The sequence below is a fragment of the Maylandia zebra genome, linkage group LG7 (assembly GCF_041146795.1).
Source record: "Maylandia zebra isolate NMK-2024a linkage group LG7, Mzebra_GT3a, whole genome shotgun sequence".
Classification (NCBI taxonomy): Eukaryota; Metazoa; Chordata; class Actinopteri; order Cichliformes; family Cichlidae; genus Maylandia; species Maylandia zebra.
In genome coordinates this window covers 32,737,600-32,762,051 of record NC_135173.1, presented here as the reverse complement: position 1 = coordinate 32,762,051, position 24,452 = coordinate 32,737,600, and the positions used below count along the sequence as shown (strand labels likewise).

General features: G+C 40.1%; 1 protein-coding gene across 2 annotated transcripts in view; it reads right to left on the bottom strand.

The window, feature by feature from the left end:
• dcc (DCC netrin 1 receptor) overlaps window positions 1–24,452 on the bottom strand; it is a 354,092-nt gene that overhangs the window by 202,387 nt on the left and 127,253 nt on the right. For both annotated transcript variants that reach the window (XM_076886255.1, XM_076886256.1), the window contains exons 4-5: window positions 20,454–20,604; window positions 12,737–12,873 (exon numbers count right to left, since the gene is read on the bottom strand). In XM_076886255.1, coding sequence (XP_076742370.1) covers window positions 12,737–12,873; window positions 20,454–20,604 — 288 coding nt within the window. The remainder of the gene's footprint in view (window positions 1–12,736; window positions 12,874–20,453; window positions 20,605–24,452) is intronic.

Below are 24,452 nucleotides of genomic sequence, written 5' to 3'. Positions count from 1 at the left end.
ATAAAATGTTAAATTACCATGGAAATCAGCATGACTGCACAACAAGTCATGTTTTAATGCACAAAATCAGTTAAAATACTGCATAAGGCTCAAACAATACAAAACTGTCTAGTAGTCAAGTTCAGTGCCAAAAAGACTATGTTGATATCCATTCAAGGCCCTAACAATGGAAACTTTAATACAACTTAAGACGGTGAATTAATTTAAATTTCTTTTAAAAAAATTGCCCTCTTTTCAGTTGTTATCAAGAGGAAATGCAGCAAAGTGCATTTATGTTATATTCATGCTTTTTGCTATAAGGTCAAGCGTTTTAACAGTGAAGTCCAGGGTTATTGACTCACTGTGGTGCCGATCTGTATGGGTCATTAGAGAAATTCCAGTTTTTGGCACGAACATATTGCCCCCCTTGATGTTACTACAATTTTGAGCACTCAAATCCTTCTCAGACTGATTGTTCTCTGTTGATTGTTCTCTGCTGTCTGAACACAGAAGTGAAAGACAGCTGAGCTTACATGGGATTTCTTCCTCAGATGCAGCTCACAGCAGGAAGACTGACTTCCAGCTGGTTGCCATGGCAGCAGTTTAACAGGCAACAGCGGTGGTCATCATGACGGGATGACACAGTGGATATTTATAAAGTCTAATTAGCTCAGCGTGGCTCTCGCCGTCCAACAGCCCTGACCTAAATCCTGTCAGATCAGTGAAGTCATGTTCCATGCTGAGAGATGCAGCTGGGTCGAAACCTCCGAGGCTGACATCACCTGCCCTTCCCTGCCGGAGCTGTCCGTCCGGACGAACAGGTGAAGCCAGCGTGAAGGTAATCACCTCAGACAAACAAGCAGGAGGGAGGACACTGACAAACTGACATTGTAGTAAGGAAAAACCAGACCAGACTGAGAGAGAGCAGTGCAAGGTTAAAGGTCAAACAAGCCGCTGTGTGTAGAAACTATCTGCAGCGCAGAGAATGAGTGTCTAGGCATCATATCATCTTAAAGGACAGACTAGAAGGACAGACTGTGCTAAAAGTAAAGAATCAGAATAACCTTCAGTTCTTAAATCACCTCAAAGAAGTAGAATTTTATATAACAAAAATTCCCAAACAACAGACACACAGATGGCAGGAATAAAGACGGCAAACAAGAACGAAACAGGCGCTGATCCGACTGGTGAAAAGGAACTGGGAATCTCTCAACATTCATCACAAACATCCAAACAATCTGCAGCATTAACAGATGGTAAAAACGAACAGATGTCTGCAACTGATCACCTCCTGCATTTTACTTTCATTTGTCTTATGGACGAGCTGAAGAAGATATTCCTCTACAAGAGCGACATTTTATAATCAGCTCTGAAATTTCAGCTCAAAGAGAGCCTGATGGGTATAAAACATGAGGCAGGTTAGTTCCCTTCGGGGTCAGCCCTAGGGAAAAGTCACACAAAGTCCTTTTTCTTTCTCCCACTGCGACTTGATTGAGTTCAAATCCTGGATTACAAAGCTTAAGAGACAAAGGACGGGTCAGGATGATTTGATTTGTTGGCCTCTGCGGACGCATTAAAAACCTGCGATCAGGCAGAAAGAAATGAGCAGTGGCGGTGCGCTGGACAGACTGAGAAGGATTACATGGCCTGAACATACGTGACCAAAGAGCCAGCAGTGCTTTAATCTGTAGAATAATGGATATGGAGGGGAAAGGAGGGGTTATAAAAGAATTAGAGACAGAAGAGAATGATATGTATTGGAATTTTATAGAACTGCTCGCTAAAATCTACAGCAGACATAAATAATGTACACTGGATATGATGGCATTTATGGTGGCTGGTGGTTAGTCTTCAGAAACTTCCTTGTCTGTTCAGGATGAAGTCAAATCCCCAAAAAGTACCAAACACCTCCTGCAGACTTTTGTAATTCCCACACATTCTCATAAGCTTGATTACATGTCCAGAGTCTTGGAGACAATGCACCTTTGAATTTAAGATATTTTATATGTTTTGCTGTATTTAAAATGCTGTAAGATTTCATAATGTTACTAATGAAGTAGGTAGGGTAAGACTGTTTGACTTTTCTCCAAAGAAACCCCAAAGTGTGTCTTGGACTCCTTCCGCTGTACATATTGTGCGACAGATGTAGAACATAAGACAATAACAGGTTGGTGGAAAGTTTGTGTCCTGGCCCACGGTTAAGATTTTCTGTCTAACCCCATCATTACCAAATAATGTTGTTTTGTCAAACCTTCTGGCATGTGAGTAACCTGCAAGGTGTCTTTCATCACAAGGTCCAGAAAACCAGTTCATGGTATCGATGAGACCAGGGCATTTACTCTCAACTTAGAGGTCAATGTTGCAAACATGCACATTTTTATCCAAACCAAAGTGTTTCAAAGGTCCAAAAAGAAGGTAGCTGATAAACCTGGGTCAGCAGACAATATAGATGTAGTCTGTACAATAAATCAAGAAAAGACATACTGTGAGATGTAAGGTCTGACACCACGGGATGAGAACACCATGTGCTCATTTTAGGCTCATTCACGGTGTTTTGTAATACGATCTGTTTGTCAATTATCACGAGCTCTTAAAGGAAATTGTAAGATGCTAATCCATGTTTTCCCAACCTTATACCTCTCACAAAAGTTTAGCCGAATTTCCTCTTCTAAAAGGTCTCACTTGATTTTCTTGTGTTTGTAGGCAGAATTACTCCAAAAGTCATACACTGAATTGCATGAAAATGTTACCAGAGATGAGGCTTTTGGAGTTCATCTGGATCAAAAAATGTTTGGAAGGATTATTTATCAGTTGGAGACATAGAAAGAACTGGAGATATGTTCTGACTATTGTCTAGAAAAGAAACGCAAAGAAACAAAACGTACCACTGAAACAAAAGCATCTACTGAAGGAAGAAAGCATTGAGGCAAGTAAGAAAATAAGTAAAAAGGCAAGTAAAAATGTAGCTTCTAGGTCTCTACCTATGTCCTGGATACGAAACCTTTAGTATGACCATACGTTATCCGTGTAGATGCTGACACACTTTTCAACTTAAAGACTTTAAGTTAAACTTTAACCTCACTTACTTACTGTTTTATTTATTGCCTATTAGTTTGTTTCAAGCGTTATTCATCCCTCGGCTCCCTCCAACTCCCCATGATACTTCAAATTAAATTGAAGCTATTTTTATGCTAAAAACACTTTCCAGGACACTGTGCTTTCATCCAGCAAGCCACAAAGAGACAACTCTAAAATATCTGAGAGCCAGGGGCACTTCTGGCAGTTTGTCCGTTCTGACAGTGTTCTGGTTTTGGCTGCACTGGCAGACATATTGACACGCTTAAATCCTCCCTCTGTATTAGTGAAGACTTCCCTCTCTACAGGAGCCCCGTGACCCCGCCCCCTCTATCGCTCCGCTCTTTCTTTCATGTCTTTCAGTCTCTTTAGGCAAGCGGCGGCGGGGCCGGCCGGCGGCTCAGTGGGGGAGTTTGGCAGCTTGTTAAATGTTTTCTAAAACACCCACAGTAATTCACAGAGCCGGTAATTAATCAGGAGAGGAACCCCGCAGGCCACAACCAGGAGGGTGTGTGTGTGTGTGTTTGCTATCCTTCTTCTTTTTTTTTTTAACAGAGACTTAATGATTCTACAGCAAAGAGAGACAATCACCGCAGACCACAGAGACTAAACCAATCTCAGTTTTGCTGCTGTGAATTAGTTTTGTGTGTGCGTGTGCAGTTAGTGGTTTAGCCATGTTTGTGTGCCCGTGTGCATGTGACTGCAGTGAATCTGTAGCTGCATTAACAGTGTTTCAGTTTACACCACAATGCTCTCCTTTTAAATGCAAGCACGTAACGCTTCAGTCGCACCTTCAGGACTCACTCACTTCTGCTCGCAGCAACGATTGCCTGAACAGTCCAGCTATTTTAGGTAACTTGTGTTTCATAATTTAACTGATTTTTATTGCCAATACCACAGACTGTTGCTCGTAACAGCCTATGGAGTATCTTCTATGAGAAGAACATCAGTTGAATTTTCCTCTGGGTCAACAGTTAGCAACGCAGCTAACGTCGTGGCTCAGTCACACTAAAGGTAGAACAGCAACCTCCACGTGACTAGAAAAAAAATTGGTCATTGACTGATGACTTCAATTAATTTTTTTGCTGTCTGAGACCAAATAGAAGTAGCTGTGACCAACTGGACAAGCAGAGGTGTCTAGGTGGATCTTTTCATTACAAGATGATGTACAGATTTCTAGGTGGGAGGCAACCTGTCTCCAAACAATCACAGTCTGACTCGGACCGACTGTAGTCACTATCAGATTGGTTTGCAAATAATTGCAATTCAATTTAATTCAGTTTACAGCAGTTGCCTCGAGGCACGTTGTAAATGCAGACAGATTGCCAGCAAGCTGCAATCATTTAATGTCAGCCTGCGTTGATGAGCTCAGCTCGTGTCTTTGAAGTAGCGGTCTGACTCAAATGAATGCCAGCTGATTGTATACTGGTTATATTCCTCTAAAAAAAGGTACACAAAGTCATTCTGGGTCATTGTGCTTCTCTGCAGCAACTATTTCACTATTTGTGGAAGAATTTCTGAATTTGTTTCACATTTACAAGAATTTAGTTTTGACTCGAAATGTAAGCACTTCATGCTAATTTCTGTTTAATCGGATTTTCTTTGTATGAAGATTTGTAAGAAATGGCAATTAGTGGGTTTTGCCAATTTATCATAGTTAAATAATGACAACGAATTAATGAATGGTATCAAGATAACAATTATATGCAATAGCAGACTGTTAGCACACTAACTGCTTTGAAGACATCAAAAAGGTCCCCCTGGTGGTCCTCCTTGGGTCCTCGTATTCTGGGGCCTGAATCTCCTCCATACCTGCTTCATGCCCTGGGGGGGCGGGGCTATGGCTCCCCACACTCCCTAGCAGATCGTTACATGGAGAAACCTTTTGAATACAAGCGTGCTGATCCACACAGGTGTACACACGGGTGTTCACAGACACAAACTACACCTTTCTTGGCTGCTACCTCAAAGCACATTGTGCGCTCTCGATCTTGCGTACTGCACAATAACATGTAATATTTAGTATCTACCGTTAGCTAGTTTATTGTGATGATGTTGTATTTATTATGTTGCTCTTTCTTGTTTGTTTTCTCTTATCTCCATACAGGTGATCCAGGTGTTTTGTTTGTTTTTCTTTTTTTTTCTTCCCCCCTTTCTCACCATCTCTTCTCCCCTCTATTTTTCTTTCTCTCCCTCTCTTTCTTTCATTCTTTCTCCCTGTCCTATCCCCCAGTCATGTCTGTAACAACCGAAAATCAAATCAAATAAATACATAATTATAATAAAGGTCAATCAAATGGACCAATATGGCAAGGCCATGATGATCCAATTGGTAAAGTAAATCCGCCTGGCATCTTTCTTGGCCTTCAGACAACAATTCTGATGACTAAAGATCCAAACAGGACAGGCAAAAAAAAAAAAAGAAAAGAAAAGAAAACAGGCAACCAAGCATAAGAAGAAAAGAAAAAACAAGAAAAAACAAGAAGACATCAAACAGGAACAATTTCGAAGGCAACAAGATTGCTTGAAGTTCACTGTGTACAGCTGGTTATGCTGGGGGATCATATATTTTGTCTGTGTTAGCAAGTAAGCGAATGCTATTCAGCTGATTTAGTGAAGCCTGACTCATCAAACAAGGCAGCATTCAACAGTCACCATAAGAACGGCATTCGATTCTTGGAGGGATCGTTTGATTATTTTTAGTCAAATCTAACGCAAAGCTAATATCTGCTATTTTCTTCAGTTTTATTGAGTTCATTCTATTTTGCACTCATTTTACTGAAAATGAGTTTATATTTCAAAAACAGATTACGTCATAAATACTGTAACAGCACTGGAATCCCATATATAATATTAAAATAATACAACAATACCCTGCAATTAAAAACAACCATTAAAAGCTATGAAAGCAAGAAGAACCTCTCATGATAACACTATAAAATCTTTACAATAACAAAATAAACATTTCTCCTCTGACCTGTAAGATGCTTTTGTCTTGTTTTTTTTCTATTAGCATCCTCCTGAAATATTAGCTGGCTGTGCTGACAGCAGCACCGTGAATATGACTGATAGCTGCAGCGCTGGCTTTGTTTCTCACAGCTTTCATTAAGCTGCTAACAGGAAGTGGCTAATGAGCCGGGCTGCACTCATTATTATGGAAAACAACACACACATTCGTTATCCTAATCATCTAATCATGGTCACTGCCCTGTGGAGTCAGAACACACACATCTCCATACTTCACCTAGCTGTGGATATTCATCAGCATCTAACTGCCTCCATTTAGCAAAAAAACAAAGTGTAATGGGGCATATTAGCACAACATATTTCTTAGTTTAATGCCAATGTAGGGGAGACACTGGGGAAGTGAGTCGCTCACATGTCCGGGAAACTTTGTCATTAATATGTAGGGTTTTTATGACTTCTTATATTTTAAACTTAAAGAGGAAGTACCAATAAACACTCTTGAACTGTTTACTTTGTCCTCAGAGGACTTTTGAACTCAGTAAAATGTTTTAGAGGCCATAAACAGCGAGATTTCATTTCCAAATCCTTAACACTAATGAGCTGATAAAAAAAGTATATGCAGCATTTATGGCACCATGCAAAAAATTTAAATGCAGGTTATGAAGAGACTGAATATGTGTATAAAAATAAAAAACAAACGTTAAATATGACGCCACCTCAGTTTCTTTTTGAAGCACATTTTTCTCTTTACTTTTACTTTCCTGCCACTTTATAAGAGTTCAAGCCAAAATTAGGATCTCCTGAAGACGTTTCACATTAAAAGCCTCCAACAAGAGCGAGATAACATTCCTGCTCAGCTGCTCGAAGACCTTTAATATGAAGCATTTATGAAATTTGATTGTAATCATTTCCATATTTCTGTGAGTCACGAGGACCTCAGAACACTCACACTCTTAGGTAGACCTGTTCAGTTGTTCCTCTTGGTCCAATGAAGAACGTTCGGGATTTGGTGGAATGGAAGATTGTCATTATGGATGCGATACCAACAAATCTGTAGAAACTGTGTGATGACGACATTTCGTATAGAAATCTCAGAGGAATGTTTCCGGTGTATGTATGTATGTATCTTCATGTTATTTTGTCCATTAATATGCAGAGAAAGTGTGTAAATGGAGCGTGTAGGTAAACTGCTCACGTTATCAAATATATTTAATTTGCAGATGAAGCAAACGGAGATAAAAGGCAGACACAGGAGGGATGAATGAATAAATTGAGAGTGGATTTACAGATAGCTCGAGGCTCGTCATGATAAGAGAAACTTCAGTTTAATACCATGTCGCCTTCAGCTCTGAAATAAGGAATCAAAAAAACATTTAAAGAGGGGAAATGATGGAGAGATGGATTAAAATGCACAAAGTGTAGAAAGGCTTCACCTCCATCAGAAATGCACCAGCTTTACTCCACAAAGTTGAATTCTTTTTCCTTATTCTCCCCCTTCTTCTTACATCTGCTTAATCCTTTGTTTCTTCCCTCTGTAAAGACTTGCATGTGGTTACTGACACTGCTTTGCAGAAAGAAAATCTGCCATTATAGAGAGAAGACACAAAGTTCACTCTGGAGAAAGGTTCAGCTCAATTATTTGTTCAAAGGTGTGATAATTGTTGTCCTGAGAAGATTGTCCTGAGCCCATTATGTGTAGAGTAATTGTAGTTCTCATTTAAAGTTATTAAAATGGTTGCTTTGACTTTCAGTATTTTTTATGTGTCTGTTTATAATTGTTCTTTGTAATAATAGCCGTAGGCTCCATCATTGTGCTAACATCATCATTAATTGAGTTACTGCAATGGGGCTTCTGCTCACTGACATTATGATGGGGACAAGGATTTTAATTCTATTTCAAAACTCCCCAAGTGATGCTTATTCACAGAGCCCCAGGCTGTTTGGCCTTACAGGTGTGGAGCCGTTACCGACTGATTTATATTCATTTATTTTATTATTTTCCAGGTAGAAAATTCAAAAGCACATCTGAGTGCCTACGGGGTTAAAAAAAAGTATTTTTCTTTATTGTCTGAGCTTAACAAGTGACAGAGGTGTAGATGAAACGTCTAGTGTGACAGTCATGTGGGGGGCTTTATATGCCCCCCATCAATCCCACCCACCTCCTGCAGGCTCTGGTACAGTTCATGTCATGCTTTTTCTTTTAGCATTTATCCTTTGTTATTCACCTACTTGAGTTATCACCTCGTTTACAGTGTTTCCATGTATCCCTTTTTTTGTTTTAAGTTGCTGTTCTTCTGTTTCATCATCTTATGTTGGATTTATTGCTGATTATCCAGCTATTTTCTAGTGTGCATGCAAGTAACTTTGATTAAAGTTTGCTTTTGATTTCAAATCTGTCTGAATTGGATTTCTTCATCTGGCGGCCTTAGCTAAACATTTTCTTTCATTCAACCCTAGCCCACTCAGACATTTAATTGCACAGGGATTAGAGTGCAGTTAAATAAATTTTCAAGAAAGTACCGTAGCTGTACAAAGGACTCCATGGTAAAGGACGGGCAGACGGCAGCCACTATTGTGACTTAAAGGGAGTCTAATATGTTTTTAATTATTTTACTGTTGCAATACAAAACATGTTAAAATGTTAGTGTATGTACAAGTACAAGCTTTCAATGCCCAGCTTCACAGTTTTCTATATTCCTGGCTCTGTATAGCAGAGATTATTGCGTATACACTTATCTTGGCCTTACATCCATGAGTTGCACGCAAGCCCCACCCACTTGCTTTACACTTGTGTGTTGTGTGGCAATTGCTCAGGAAAAAAAAAACTTGGTGGGGGGGCTAAAACAGTTCAGAACATGATTTTTTGTCCAACTCCCATCATCCTCATCCAGTTGTGGCAGATAGCTGCCGCTCCCTGAGCCTGTGTGTTCCTGTTAAAAGGTTTTCTTTCCTACTGTCACAATGTGCTTGCTCACAGATAGTTGGCTGATTGCTGGGGGTTTCTTTCTTTTAAATTATACACCAATTTTAGGCAACTGTGATTTCGTGCTATATAAATAGAATTCAATTTAATCGAATTAAATAGAACTAAAAGACAAATAAGCATTATTTTAAACTGCATTATACACAGCTGTTCTAGTAAAATCCAAAAATAAAATAAAGCTGGAGCTGAAATGAGCAGAACAGTGCGCTTTAAGCCTTTTATTTTTGAGCAATTATTGTTTGTTAAATGCTTCTCTTTTTGGGGAATCAGGGGACGTCTCTTCTCAACCCCAAATTATCCCTTTTTAACCTTTGCCTTTAGAGATTTATGTAAAAAAAATGTTTGTTTTCAGGAATAGTGGATCAATATATATTAGTGACTGCACGTTAGCTATTAGAGAATAAAAGAGCAGAGCCTTCCGTTCACTGCCAGCTCATCCAGCTTATTGGTATTTCAAATCTATAAGAGGAAAGACACATGTGGACACTTTTTTTCACCCATTTCTCTGTAACTCTGAGCTGCATAAGCAGAAGAAAACAAAGATTCAAGAGCTTTTTTTAAAAGGGTTCTCTCCTTTACATATGAAGGCTCCTCCTGAAATTCTCTGTCAACACAAACCAACACAGTCTCTGGGACCATTGTGTGTTACGGTACATTTCAGGAACAAATACACACTTTGGAAATGTACGACTCGTGTTTACATGTCAGAACATGGCACTTTATGATCAGATTTGAGGCGTGACAGACTGAAGACGCAGACTCTTCTCCTGTTTATTGTAAACATCATGTGATGTTTGCCGGCGGTGGCCGTTGAGAGTGGAGTGTAAACAGAATATGAATGTGGTGCGAGCACAGAGAAAGACTCCGAGGGGACACCGAGACAAAGACATGAAAGGACAGAGACGAGCAGAGAGGCCCAGCTGGAAGGAGACTGAAAATACCCGAAGGTTAATTTGCAGATTTTCTCCTGAGTCCAACAAACAACAGCTGCTTCTGTTTGATTTCAGCTTTCTCTGCTGTAGAAAAATAAGACTAGCTTGTGTTTCATTAGAGGTGCTATCACGGATTCTAATTGTACGGAAAAATCTTGTGGTACTGACAGCATTAAAAGAAACACCTGTTCATCAGCTAGTCTGAAGAAGACCTAATGTCTTCATGTGGCAAGAAAACTTTTCTGTCTGTCACTTCCTAACTTTAGTTCTGTAAAAACAAAGCCCTGCCATTTAACTAAATGAGAATGCCAATTAAGTTGTGCAAAAAGAATATACGGTCATCTGGGATAAAGTTTCTGCAACTTGAATCCACTTAAAGAATATTTCACATTTATCCTTTCCTCAAACTACAGAAAGCAGAAAAGACTGATGTAGCTGTTACGTCTGAAAAGTGAAGACAATATAAATGGGCCTTAAACCTGCATTCTTGACCAGCAGGGGGCGACTTCTCTGGTTGCAAAGAATTGCTCATTGTATAGTAGTCTATAGGAAAAATAGCTCTGAGTTCCCTTACCTTGGTCCAGGTGAGCACTTTAAAACAGGACTGAAAGCTAATTTAAGTAAGCCGCACATGCAAATCCCCCCGAACACTTCCTCTGCCTGAGGCACTGACTTCTCGCTGACTCCTCACGAACACGAGTGGTGCAAAAACAAATTGCTGTAACAGTCATGTTTAACTGCTCGTGACACAAATGAGTTCACTGTTACTGGCACTGACAGCTTTTTTTTTTTTTTTTTTTTGAATGTGTGTTTATGTGGGGAAAAAAGTATTTTCAGCCCAGTGGGCGTCATTTGACCACTGACCTAATTCTGGCTCTGGTCACCGCAGGACAAATTTCACCCTGCAGTCCAGCGCTGTTCCTGAGGTGATGCTGAGAGACTTCATGCACGATAAACTTCCCTACAGATTGTGCTGACTTTAAAGCACAGCAGCAGCCTGATGGGATTCAACTACAAATATAGATTGCTTTCAGTCTTGTACGAAGCCTGGGGAAGTTTAGCTTTCGCAAAGCTTGATGTGAATATATCCGTATAATTTTAGGGTAAGCCTACATCTGTGAAGCAAACAACAAAGTTTTGAAAGATGCTACAAAGACATTTTACTGTAATTAGAGGAAAATAACAATTTAGAATATTATTTATCCCAAATTATATAAAAGTTTTATCTTGGGAAATAGTTTTGTGATCCTAAGACCTTAACACAAACAATTAGTTTCTGGTTTTGTGAGAGAATTACACACAAATCAGGGCACAATTAATGATGAGAACATTTTGTTTTAGACTTCTAGAAGTTTGTTTTCTGATCTGGAATACAGGAAGGTTTCTGCTTGGTTTCAAAGTGACACTACCAGCCCTAAAGACCCAGCTTCTCTCCTGAAACAGATGGTCTCGAGCCTTGATTATAACATTAGGAGTGATTCTGGCAACTGAAAGACCTTTTATTTAAATATTTAGCAGAGGTGTAATTCTCAAAATCCACACTTCAGAGTGGATACCTCAATTCTTCTTTCCACAGTCTATAGTTTTTCTTTTGTTTTGTTAGTGGGGATTGATATTTATAATGAGGGGAAACCAATTTTTACCACAGGTGTGATTCCTCAGTTAGATCATGGATTAAAAATTAACTCAGTTTATTTGTAGCTCTCGCTTTACCTGAATGACCTGTGCACATTGTAGCTATCAGCAGACTTGTATGCTTTTAACAAGACATTTACAGCTCCGCGTAGTTAACCAATAAAAGTACGTGGCTAATTTGTACATCATCACATAAGAACATTATTAAATGGCTTTTTCTGCTAAATGCTGCTTACTCTCCACACAGAGAGTGTTTTATCTGTATATTTCACCAGAAAGCTTTTCTAGCATACCGGTAGTTAGGTCAGCTATTTCTCTGTCAGTGAAGAGTCATTATTCAGAACTCTTCTGTTACATATTCTCAGTTTCATCTGTTTTTACAACTAATTTAATCTTGTTGAACCTGAACTTTTTCAGGGGATATCTGAATACACGATGAATTTAAAAATAAATAAAATAAAAACTACAGAAGTCTCTAGACATTCAAATGGTGATTTTCATATTTACCAATATTTACCAATATTAGTTTATCATTTAGCCTTTTAAATATTTTGTCTGTAAACTTTGGGGGGAACGGTTTGCCACAGCTGCTGAGTTACAGTCCCAGGATGTTCATAATTACCTCTACACAATCGCTTCACAGGAAAAACTGCTAGCACTGATATGAAATGAATAAGATTTCAGAAAAAAAGAAATTTTGAAAATAATTGCTTCAAACCAAACAATCAACAGAATCCTTGAGCACCTTCAGTTTGTATGTACGAGCTGCTGAGGAGCAGTAAGACAATAAATACAAATATATTTTATTTATGAAAACCTCCTGAAGCAAACAGTCAGCTCAGAAAAACAACAACACTGCATTTGATTCTGGAGGTTATCTGTCAATGTAGCAATGCCAACTGTTTTCGCCCTATTCTGTTTGCTTATTCATTTTTATTTTTATTTTTTAAATTTCCACAGAGGTGGGACAACTCTTGTTATTTTTTTTTCCTTTTTTACCTAAGGAGCATTGGTAAGTGACACAGTTTTGCTCTTTAATTTTACACAGAAACCTTTGTGTGTTCTTGTTTTTCTATCCAAGTTAGGACGTAAGTTGATACTTGACCAAGTAAGTACTGTCATGCGCCTGGTGGGAAAGGGTCATATAATAATTCTATTTCCTCACCTAGTACACTGAGCTCAGCGTATGCAGTGATGTTGTGGTTCTTGTTGGAGGCTGTACAGCTGTAACTGCCAGAGTCGTCGTCAGTGACGCTTCTGATGATCAAGTTGCTGCCCGCCAGTAGAGAGTACTTCTTGTTCCTAAAAGGGAGGAAAGAGTTTTTGCATTTCATTATTGCTTCTTTGTTACTTGCATAGAGGAACGATCAGCCTAGCTTTGTTACCTTAATAATAAGTTATTTCTATATATACTTGTCGCCCATGCAACTGATCTACGCAACTATCTGACCCATTGCTGCAGCTCAGTGCATTTAGGCATGTAGACATGGTCAAGACAATGTGATAAAGTACAAACAGAGCATTGGAAATGGGAAGGAAGGGGATTTAAGTGACTTTGAACTTGGCATGGTTCATTAAGCCAAACAGCCTGGTCTGAATATTTCAAAAACCAATAATCTACTGGGATTTTCCAACACAACCATCTCTACAGTTTACAGATAATGGTCCATAAAAGCAAAAATACATATTGAGTAAAAATTCTTTAAAAATGATTTGTTAAGGTTGGAGGTCAGAGAAGACTGGCCACACACTTTCTGGCATGAGTCAGTGTGTGGCTGGCAAACTGTGGACCCAATTGCAGAACACAGGACTGAACATAAAACAGTTTTATTGCTGGATTTTAATGAGGGAGATACAAAATTACCAAAACTCTGACACAAATCAAAAACTTACTAGTTTCCAATACTGATAATACAGATCACACGCAAGGAGAAGTATGACAACAACATGACTATGAACAAAAGAAGATGGAAGACTTAAATACACACATGAGGTAAGAACAGATTGGAAACACCTGGAGAACACAGGTGAACAGAATCTACAAACAGCAAAACAAAATACACATGGGACATGAGACAAAATTAGACAGGGAACATAAGCTTATAGACAGAGACCCAGACTCAAAACATGCAAACTCTATGTAGCAAAAGCATAAACACAGAGACATGACTGAGAGAGGACACAAGAGTCACCTGATAAAACTAACAGGACCAGACAACCACAGAGACAGTGAGAAAGAGAAACATGATGGGGACCACAAATGATGATAACCAAACATTACAAAACTAAGATATAAATCATTTATATCCTTTTCATCACATCCAAGTTCTTAAATAATCAGGCTCCATCCTATCTTTAAGATTTTATACTACCTATAAAACCCCAACAGACTGGGCTTGTTTGTGGTTCCTATAGTATTTAAAAATACTATGGGAGGCAGATCCTTTAACTTTCATGTTTCTCTTCTGTGAAACAAGCTTCCTGTTTGGATTTGGGGAAAAGTCACCATCTCTACTTTTAAGATAAGGCTTAAAACTTTCCTTTTTGATAAAGCATATTGTTAGGGCTATATGACCCAGGTGACTCTGAATCCTCCCTTAGTTATGCGGTAATAGCTCTAAACTACTGGGGGCATCTTCACTCACCTTTTTCATTCACTATATGTTCTCCATACACCTCACCTGGAGCCACAACATCATCACCCTAATAAAGAAGGCCCAGCAGTACCTAACCTGCCCGAGAAGCTGTGTCATGGTTTTTGAGTATGTTTGGACTTTTCTTATCCTCTGGAATAAAGAGATGGTTATGTTCAGTTTTTAAGAGCCTCTGAGTTTTAGCTTTTGGTTATTGCTTGCTTTCATGCCTGTTCCCTTTTTCGTGTCCAGTCTGTGTTTTGTCTCTTCTGTCTGTCATGTGCTTCCATGTCTGATTATTCGCTGTCCTAATGTAGAGCTCATGTCTGTCTCAGTGTGCATGTCACTTCCTGTTTTATTTTGACAGTTCCTCATCCCATGTGTGTTTGTTCAGTTTTGCTTCCCCTCTTTCATTAGTTGGATTTGTTGCAGCTGTGTCTCCACCCGTTTCCTATCCTCTCATCTGTATTTACGTCCTCATTGTTCCTCTGTTCCATTTTTGTTTCGCCTCATGTCTGTGTTAGTCTGCAGTTTCTGTGATTGTGCATTTTGGTTTTCTGAAGCTCCAGCAATATAAGCTGTTCGAGTTCAGTTTCCATCTCCATCTGCAAACTGCCAGCCACACATGAATGCATGGCAAGCTGCTCCAGAAATTCTACCTCTCCTCAGTGGACAGTAAGCTCTCGTACTGCCTGGGTGTTTGGTACGCAGGTACGCTACTGAGAAAAGGAAGGCTGTGCAGAGGGTCATTAATACTGCCAAAAAAATCATTGACTGCCATCCCTGGATGCCGTTGTCAGATCCTCCTGTCTCAGAAAAATCAAGACCATCACAGGCGACCAACTGCACCCCCCCCCACCTGAATGACCCAATGCCCTCTGGACCAGGTCCTACACGATCAGACTCACAAACAGCTTCATCCTCTTGGCCAGGACAGCAAACAAACAAACCCCACCAAGCCATGAGCCATGGTCTGAGCAACCCTCATCACTCAGACCACTCGCACACAGACTCTACTCAGACAAAACCCTTTCAAGCACTTTGCGACGTGTCCTCTAATGTGCCTTTTACATTATGTGCCTTCTTCCTGTTTTGTATATATTCCACTTGCTTGTATGTACTCTCCTTGTCTGTTATTTATTCTTGCTGTCCTAATATTTATATTTATTCCTGCACCGTTTGTGTGGAACACCCAAATTTTTGTTGTACAATGTCAATAAAAGCATATTCTATTGTCTATACACCACTCTGCATTTAATGATTAGTCATCATTAATCTCTGGCTCACTTCCAAAGCATGTCTTGGTCCTGTCTTCCTCCCCCCACCCAAACCAGTCGTGGTAGATGGCCCGAGTGTGGTTATTCTGGAGGTTTCTTCCTTTTAAAAGCTTTTCCTCCCCATTGTCACCAAAGTGCTTGCTCATATGGGTTCCTATAATTGTGCTGAGTAAGAGCTAGGCATGCCACTACAAACTAGACACAGACCAAAGGTAAACAAAAACAGAGACAAGGACTGACTACACACACAGAGATGAGACAAAGAGTGGGTGAAAATGAGAGGGGACAAACAGTGTTAAAGAAGAATTATGGAATATGAATATAAATAAAAACTTCTGTTATCTCTTCCAATTTATTTGGTGAAATTTCTAGGAGCCAAGTTGGGCAAGTAGGGTCAGTGAAGACTGTACAAAAGGTTGTTTCAGGTTATTTATTTTTACATAAAGAGTCCAAAACTTTAGTTTTACTACAGCTGTCTATTGGTCATACTAAAAAAAGGTAATTCAGTGTATTAGCACTTACACCCCCGGAGAGCAGTCATTTCGGGGTAGTACCTTAGACCCCCGCGGAGTCATCATTTTGCGTTTCTACCTTTAAAAGCCGGAGAGCAGTCAAATGCTGGAAGTGGAAGCTAAATTGGCTAGTCATTCATATGTATATTGGGTCGTTACCTAGGAATTCTGGAGGGAGGGGATTGGGGGAGAAATCAACACACATGAGTCTAGGTCCTTTGTTGCTGACATTTATTGATAAAAACAGTAGTTTCATTTCATGTTATTTCCTTTTTCATTTCAAGCAAGGAAGTGGATGTAGTTAGTAAGTAAGATATTTCAGACATTATTCTGACACAGAGGAGGAGATACTGGAATTATAATTAGTATCTATGCATGCATTTGTGATTTTGTTTGACCTTCCCATTGCTCACAATTTGAATTTGTTCACACTGCAGATGAGTGTCTCAGTCCCCAAACAAGCTCTCTTTTTCGGTGGAGAAGCAGTCTCCTCATCCGCAGTGAGTGTGGAGAAATCAACACACATGAGTCTAGGTCCTTTGTTGCTGACATTTATTGATAAAAACAGTAGTTTCATTTCATGTTATTTCCTTTTTCATTTCAAGCAAGGAAGTGGATGTAGTTAGTAAGTAAGATATTTCAGACATTATTCTGACACAGAGGAGGAGATACTGGAATTATAATTAGTATCTATGCATGCATTTGTGATTTTGTTTGACCTTCCCATTGCTTACAGTACAAAAAACCAACCATTTGTACACATATGTACTAATAATAATAAAAAGTGAGTGCAACACTGCAACCCGTCACCCCGTCGTTCAGTGGTCGTTGATCAGTGGTCCATTGTGGCACCATTCAGAGCACTGGTACAATAGTACCAGCAAGATATGGGAAGACATTGCAAATGTACTTGGATTTTAGGTTGCAAGCCACCCAAAACTTGATCCCAAACTTGTCAGGTTTACTTGCAAACACTTGGAGTGTTTCAGTATGCCATCTTAGGGAGAACTCAACACACATGTAGGTCCTTTGTTGCTGACATTTATTGATGAAAATAGAAAAAAAACCAACCGTTTGTACACATGTTTACAAATAATAACAAAAATTGAGTGAGTACATTACAACATTTTCAGCAATCACTCACAATCCTGGCACTGCCACGGTATCTGTCGCCTGCATTTACCACATGTGTACCTGTAGCAGTGAACACATCGCACAGTGGCCTGATTTTTTTTGCATCTGTGTTTGACCTGACACGTGGCCCTTTTTCCAGGGCTCGGTGTGGAGGGTTGTGTCCGAAGCAACTGTTCTTTTCTTTCCTTCTTCGCAGCTACATGAGAGTGAGCCAATTCGGTTGCAAGGGCTACCAGGAAGTCCACCCGTCTTTCCTTCGTCCCGGTGCATTCTTGATACAGCACATGTGCATTCAGTGCTGCCATGTCAATCATGTTATAAAACACGGCAACTGGCCAGCGCCGTGTTCCTTTGCGGACAGTGTACTCCCGAACCATCTGGTCCATCACATCCACGCCACACTTTGTCTTGTTGTAAAGGGTGACAGTGTTTGGCTTCCTTTTGGTAGTGTTTTCGGTCTGAACCACGCTGTGCATGCTGCTAAGAATATATACTGTCTTCTTCCGTTTGGCCGCATACGCCGTCAGCGTGGCAGCAGAGGTTGAAAACACCTAAGAAATAAGATAAATTGTTAATTCCATAGCCCTTTTACACACAATGAAACACATAAACATAGAACCACAAAAGACCTGCAACATACCTGAGTGGTGAATTCATTGCGATCTGTCTGTCTAGTGGATTGAGGAATTTCCCTGCGAATCTTGTTGACTGTGCCGAGGATGGTGGTTTTCCGTCTAAGAAGTTTTTGCGCAAGTGAAAGCGATGTGAAAAAATTGTCAGTGGTAACATTTCTGCCCTTGTCCAGGAATGGTTCCATCAGCCTCATAACTACATTTTCGGAAAGTCTCTCCCCAGTGGGACGATTGGGGTCCTTGCCAAGATATGGGAAGACATTGCAAATGTACTTGGATTTTAGGTCGCAAGCCACCCAAAACTTGATCCCAAACTTGTCCGGTTTACTGGCAATATACTGCAGGAAACTGCACCGAGTTTTTGATGGGAAAAGCTGTTCATTGATGGTGATATGTAGACCAGGGTTGTAGCACGTGATGCAGTTGGTGACAAATGATCCCCACACACTGGAAATTGCTGCGAACTTATCAGTCTTTGCTCGATCACAGCGGGTGGACTTGTCATCAAAGCGTAGGTGTTGCATGATGTCTTGGAAGCGGTTTCGTGCCATAGTTCCAATTATCTGTGGGTTTCCCAGGTTTGCTGACCAGCAGTCATTTACAGATGGAACCCTGTAAACCCCCCGCAAGATGACAATAGCAATAAATGCCATTAGTTCAGGGAGGTCCATGAACCAACAAACATGCTCCGTTTGCTGTGCATGTTGAATAGTCCATTCTTGAATGCTACGAAGCATGTCAAGAGTGATGAAACACAGGAAGCTCTGAAGGCGACTCAAGATACTTCTCCTGGCCTTAGCCGTTGGCTCTCCATCTGCAGCGTACGGTTCTATAGGGGTGAAAGGGAGACGGGTCCCCACATGTTCTTCACGCCACACTGTGCCATCTTTCGCTGTCTCAGTCCCCAAACAAGCTCTCTTTTTAGGTGCAGAAGCAGTCTCCTCATCTGCAGTGTGAACAAATTCAAATTGTGAGCAATGGGAAGGTCAAACAAAATCACAAATGCATGCATAGATACTAATTATAATTCCAGTATCTCCTCCTCTGTGTCAGAATAATGTCTGAAATATCTTACTTACTAACTACATCCACTTCCTTGCTTGAAATGAAAAAGGAAATAACATGAAATGAAACTAACCGGAAGACTGATCAGACAGCTCTGAGTCCGAATCCGGCTGAACTTCTAGGTCTTCTCCATCCGAGTCACAAGGGTCGACTTCCGCCAGGATCATTTCCAACGCCTGCTGGGTGGTGAGTCTTCTCTGCATTTTCTTTCCTTGGAGAGGAGGTCCGTACACCACAGGATTCTTCAGGGCAATGAAGGGTTAGGCTAAGTGCAGTGAGATTGTATCATATATATACCCTTGATCACAATTGATCAGTGGGGTCAGGTCACACTGATCAGCGGGGTCACACCCCCGTCGTTCAGTGGTCGTTGATCAGTGGTGCCACAATGGACCACAGAACGACGGGGTGACGGGTTTCCTGCAGTATATTGCAAGTAAACCTGACAAGTTTGGGATCAAGTTTTGGGTGGCTTGCAACCTAAAATCCAAGTACATTTGCAATGTCTTCCCATATCTTGCTGGTACTATTGTACCAGTGCTCTGAATGGTGCCACAATGGACCACTGATCAACGACCACTGAACGACGGGGTGATGGGTTGCAGTGTTGCACTCACTTTTTATTATTATTAGTACATATGTGTACAAATGGTTGGTTTTTTGTACTGTAAGCAATGGGAAGGTCAAACAAAATCACAAATGCATGCATAGATACTAATTATAATTCCAGTATCTCCTCCTCTGTGTCAGAATAATGTCTGAAATATCTTACTTACTAACTACATCCACTTCCTTGCTTGAAATGAAAAAGGAAATAACATGAAATGAAACTACTGTTTTTATCAATAAATGTCAGCAACAAAGGACCTAGACTCATGTGTGTTGATTTCTCCACACTCACTGCGGATGAGGAGACTGCTTCTCCACCGAAAAAGAGAGCTTGTTTGGGGACTGAGACACTCATCTGCAGTGTGAACAAATTCAAATTGTGAGCAATGGGAAGGTCAAACAAAATCACAAATGCATGCATAGATACTAATTATAATTCCAGTATCTCCTCCTCTGTGTCAGAATAATGTCTGAAATATCTTACTTACTAACTACATCCACTTCCTTGCTTGAAATGAAAAAGGAAATAACATGAAATGAAACTACTGTTTTTATCAATAAATGTCAGCAACAAAGGACCTAGACTCATGTGTGTTGATTTCTCCCCCAATCCCCTCCCTCCAGAATTCCTAGGTAACGACCCAATATACATATGAATGACTAGCCAATTTAGCTTCCACTTCCAGCATTTGACTGCTCTCCGGCTTTTAAAGGTAGAAACGCAAAATGATGACTCCGCGGGGGTCTCAGGTAGAAGCCTTCTTGACTTGACTGCTCTCCGGCTTTTAAAGGTAGAACGGTAGAAGCTGGGAATTCCAGTGTTAGTGAATCGCTAATATGTTGTAATAACTCTTTTCTGCAAAGGAATGTAAAAATATAATGCTATGAATACGCATAATCATTCAAACATTTACCACCAGGGCATAGCAATCACTGGGCCATACTGGGATCAGTGTGGGTAAAATAAGATGTGTGCTGTTGGTGGTTTAAACATGGATTAACACAGTAAAGCAGACAGACCAGCTCTGAATCAGTTCCTCTCCTGTCCTCCACTGGATGCTCGGAGTTGGGTAACCAGAGGCTGAACACTCAAGCACCGCATCTGATCCCAGCAGAGCTGTTACTCGGGTCGGGCTCTGAAGGAACTGGAGGTTCCTGCTGACGCCAGGTTCTGAAAGAGAAAAGAAAAGGAGAAAAGGAGAGGGTAAAGGTCAAACATAGTCTAATACATTCTAAGACACACACAATTTGGCCACGTGTCATTTTATAAGGATGCCATGTGAAAACAACAGCAATCATCTGCTTGTTAACCAGTCAGCCAAAAGAGCATTTTTAGCATTCATTGTGTTCTATTTTTTCACAAAGGTAGTGAAGGAGGATTCTGCACAAAACGGGATAAATAATTTCCTTACAGTAATTTTGTGCATGGATGGATCATGGGTGGTTGTGTTGAACCAGAAAAGTGTGAATTATTGGCTTCCATAAGTGGGCAGGAAATAAAATAATCTATCCCCTCTCTTCTGCTTTTCTTTTCAGAGTCACAGGGTGGGGGGACTGGAGCCTATCACAGCTGTCTTAGCGTGAGAGGCAGGGTAGACCATTGACAGCTTGCCAGTGCGCCGTGCACCTATGGGCAATTTAAAGTTTCCAATTAACCTATCCCCACTAACTGCATGTCTTTGGATTGTGGGATGAAGCCAGAGTACCCGGAGAGAACCCACACAAACACGGGGAGAACATGCGAATTCCACACAGAAAGACCCCGGCCTGATGGTGGAATTGAACTCAAGACCTTCTTGCTGCAAGGCAACAGTGCTAACCAACATGCTGCCCTGGCAATGAAACAAATGCCCTCATTTTAATTGTATTAGCATGTAAACCATTGGAACTTTTTAAACTATGATAGATGCATTATTTAGAGAGTTCTTCATGTTTATATGATTGCTGATTGATGTGACTGCTGTCCTTGGTCCTGCAAGATTAGCTGGTTCTGAGGACAGATGTGAACAGCTAATCAGTAATCATTTACATGCCAATGAGTAACCAGCTTATTGAGAAAAATGTGTCAGTAAAGGTAAGCTATAAGAAGCATAAGCTAAAGTCAAAGGTTCTGCTTTTGTTTCTTTCTTTGCTCTTGGGAGGAGTTCCTTGGATGACATCTCAGCTGAGGACCTGACACTAATTAGAAAGCAACTATTGGATTTCTCCAAGGTTGAATACACCTAGCATCAGTATGGAGAGGTACAAAAAACAAGCTTAAATAAAAAGCTCCTTTCGGTTGTATTCCTACCTGTAAACACAACACAAGAAAAGGGAAAATGGTTCTTGGTTGGAAATATAAAAGGTCTCAGTTAGGCTGGTGCAATAAAATGGTTTCTTAAAAGACACGTGAATCATCTGAATTTTTATGTTTGTTTTTTTTTTCTTGCTTTCCAGGGTGATAAGTCCCTGCAAGGGATTCCTTAAAACATACAAGGTCTCCTAAAATATTTTAGTTTATGCTATGAGACTAGGCTTAATTTAAAAAAAAAAAAAAAAAGCTTGTAAATAACTGTCAGGTAAGCATCTGTATGCAGAAAGTCTGTACAAGATCATTTAGTTTAGTGGAAAAAAATCAACAATTTAGATGAAAAAGATTGAATGCATTTTGAGAAATCATCTCTCGTTTATAACCTAATTCTGCTTCCACATTGACATTTCTTTATTTGAGGCCTAACCTTGATGAGCTCATGCAGTTTTCCACCAAGCTGATTTGAAACCCAGATGCATCTCCAAGAAAACAGTGTGAATGTGCTCCTTTGATGGACAAACCAGAAGAAGTCGCGTTGTGTTTCATCCACTGGCAAAGGCGTTTAGTGGTCTGATATCCAACACAAGCTTTCATCTAAGAAAACCTAAGGGCCTGAAGGAACACACACGTACACACGTACACACGTACACACACACACGTACACACACACACACACACACGTACACACACGACATCTATACTGGGTCAGGCTTGTGTTCATCCTCGGGCACCCCCTCAGGGTGAAAGCAAATCTGACTCAGAGTGACTAGACCCAGAACCAGACTATTTCCTTTAGTAGACAGGAAGTTACATCATTATCATAATCACCATCATCCGCCAGTGGCACTGACACACACCAATATGCACCTCTAACGTGAAATATTTTGTAATCATCTTTTACTCCTTATCTTTGAATAGGCATGAAGTTATTTCACATCTGCTGCTCGTCGTGAAATAAGAAACAGCCGAGCCGTTTCCCCCTGAAAGTGAATTAAGGTGATCAGAGCATGAATATTCTAAGATTCACAAGTTTTTCAAACTTGTGTGACCCTTTGCAGATTACAGCTCATTCTAGCTTGACTTTATAAACTATACCGTATCTACAGCTTAAATTAATTTAATAATTAAGACCCTTTCTTTGGTACATTTTGCTTGTAGGTCAGACCTCTTACTTCCAGAACTGCCTTAAAGTCTAAATAAGGTGCCCTGGAAACATTCGTCAGAGATGGTTGATGGTGCTCACCTGGCACCAAGTACCACCATATTTTTAAATTCACTAAAATCAGCCTTTCTTTTCTCATTGCCCTCAATACCCAACCAGCCTGTTAAAAAGGCTGCTTTTCCTTCCAAGTACCACCAAGAGCAGGGATGTCACTTTGACCTTAAGAGCGCCAAACCAGTGGAACTGCCCTTTATGTCAATGTATAGAAGTTAAATTACACATTTAATGTCAAAATTAAAAAAAATACTTCTGTAGTAAATCTGTACATCTGTCAGCATGACTCTTCAATTGTAAGAAATGTATAAAAAGACAGAAAACATGCCGTCAGCTCGTTGTGCAGACTCTCCTGTCCTGTTCTAAAACTGAAAATCTTTGTTTATTAGTGGAATATGTTAATATGAATCCCACATTTCTATTGTAGTTAGTGAAAAACAGGAACTTTGTGTAATTTAATTGTTCACTTGTTTTTTATTTACTTTAGTGTAGCATGAACAGCCATGAGGGAGGTCTTTATGAGTCGGAAAACTTATGAAAATACAGTTTTACATACAGAATTACATAATTTATACACTGTGTGCTTCTTTAGAATAATACAGGGTATTTACCTTACAATATAAAGCACCTTGAGGTGACTGACCTGTACTGAACCCAGATTCAGCTGATACAAAAACTGCCTCAATAACAGTTTAAGTTACACAACAAACTGCCCGTTTGTCTACCCGTTTACATATTTACATATTTAATTCAGCAAGTGTTCCCTGTACTAGGATCCCATCTGTGAGGTTCAAAAGTATACACATGGATAATAAATAAGATGTAAAGCTGTGCAACTTCATGATTTTGAAAAAAAAAAGAAAGAAACCACAAGAATCGGAAACGTAAAACAAGCATCATCAGCAGAAAACCGCACGCGGTGAACACGAGCAAAGAAAAGAAGAAGCAGCGGGAGAAATGTCCACGCAGCAGATTTTCTTTTTGTGTGTGCTGGTCGCAGAGGCGAGTAAAGAGCGAGGGATCACGGAGATAATCACTGAGCAGAAGCGTTGATCCTTTAATATTTTCACAGGCACGTCGCCCAAGGAGGCTGTCAGCAAATCAGATGAAACACTGGCACACCTCGCATCACAACAAGGAGGACACACGCGCAGTCACGAGCTATTCACTGCATGCAGACAAAGACACACAACACCTTTGAGGAACGACGACAAATATATTCAGCGCTATTCTCCTCTGAAATGTTGAAACAAAGATAAACTGTCCCTTTAATGCGTTTTCGAAGCTAATTATTAGATAAGTCATCCTTTTCCCAGACCTTCAGCTCAGTTCACTGCACAAACACACTCAGTTATTATTTGTACCCAACAGGCCAAGAGGCGTGTTCTCACATCATGTTATTACCATGTTCTCATCTCACAACCTTGTTTCTTCTTTAGTTTTCATGCTGCACCAAACTAATAAAGGTAATAAATCACAGACTTAAGAGTTGCTCTTTTAAATGCTAGAAAAG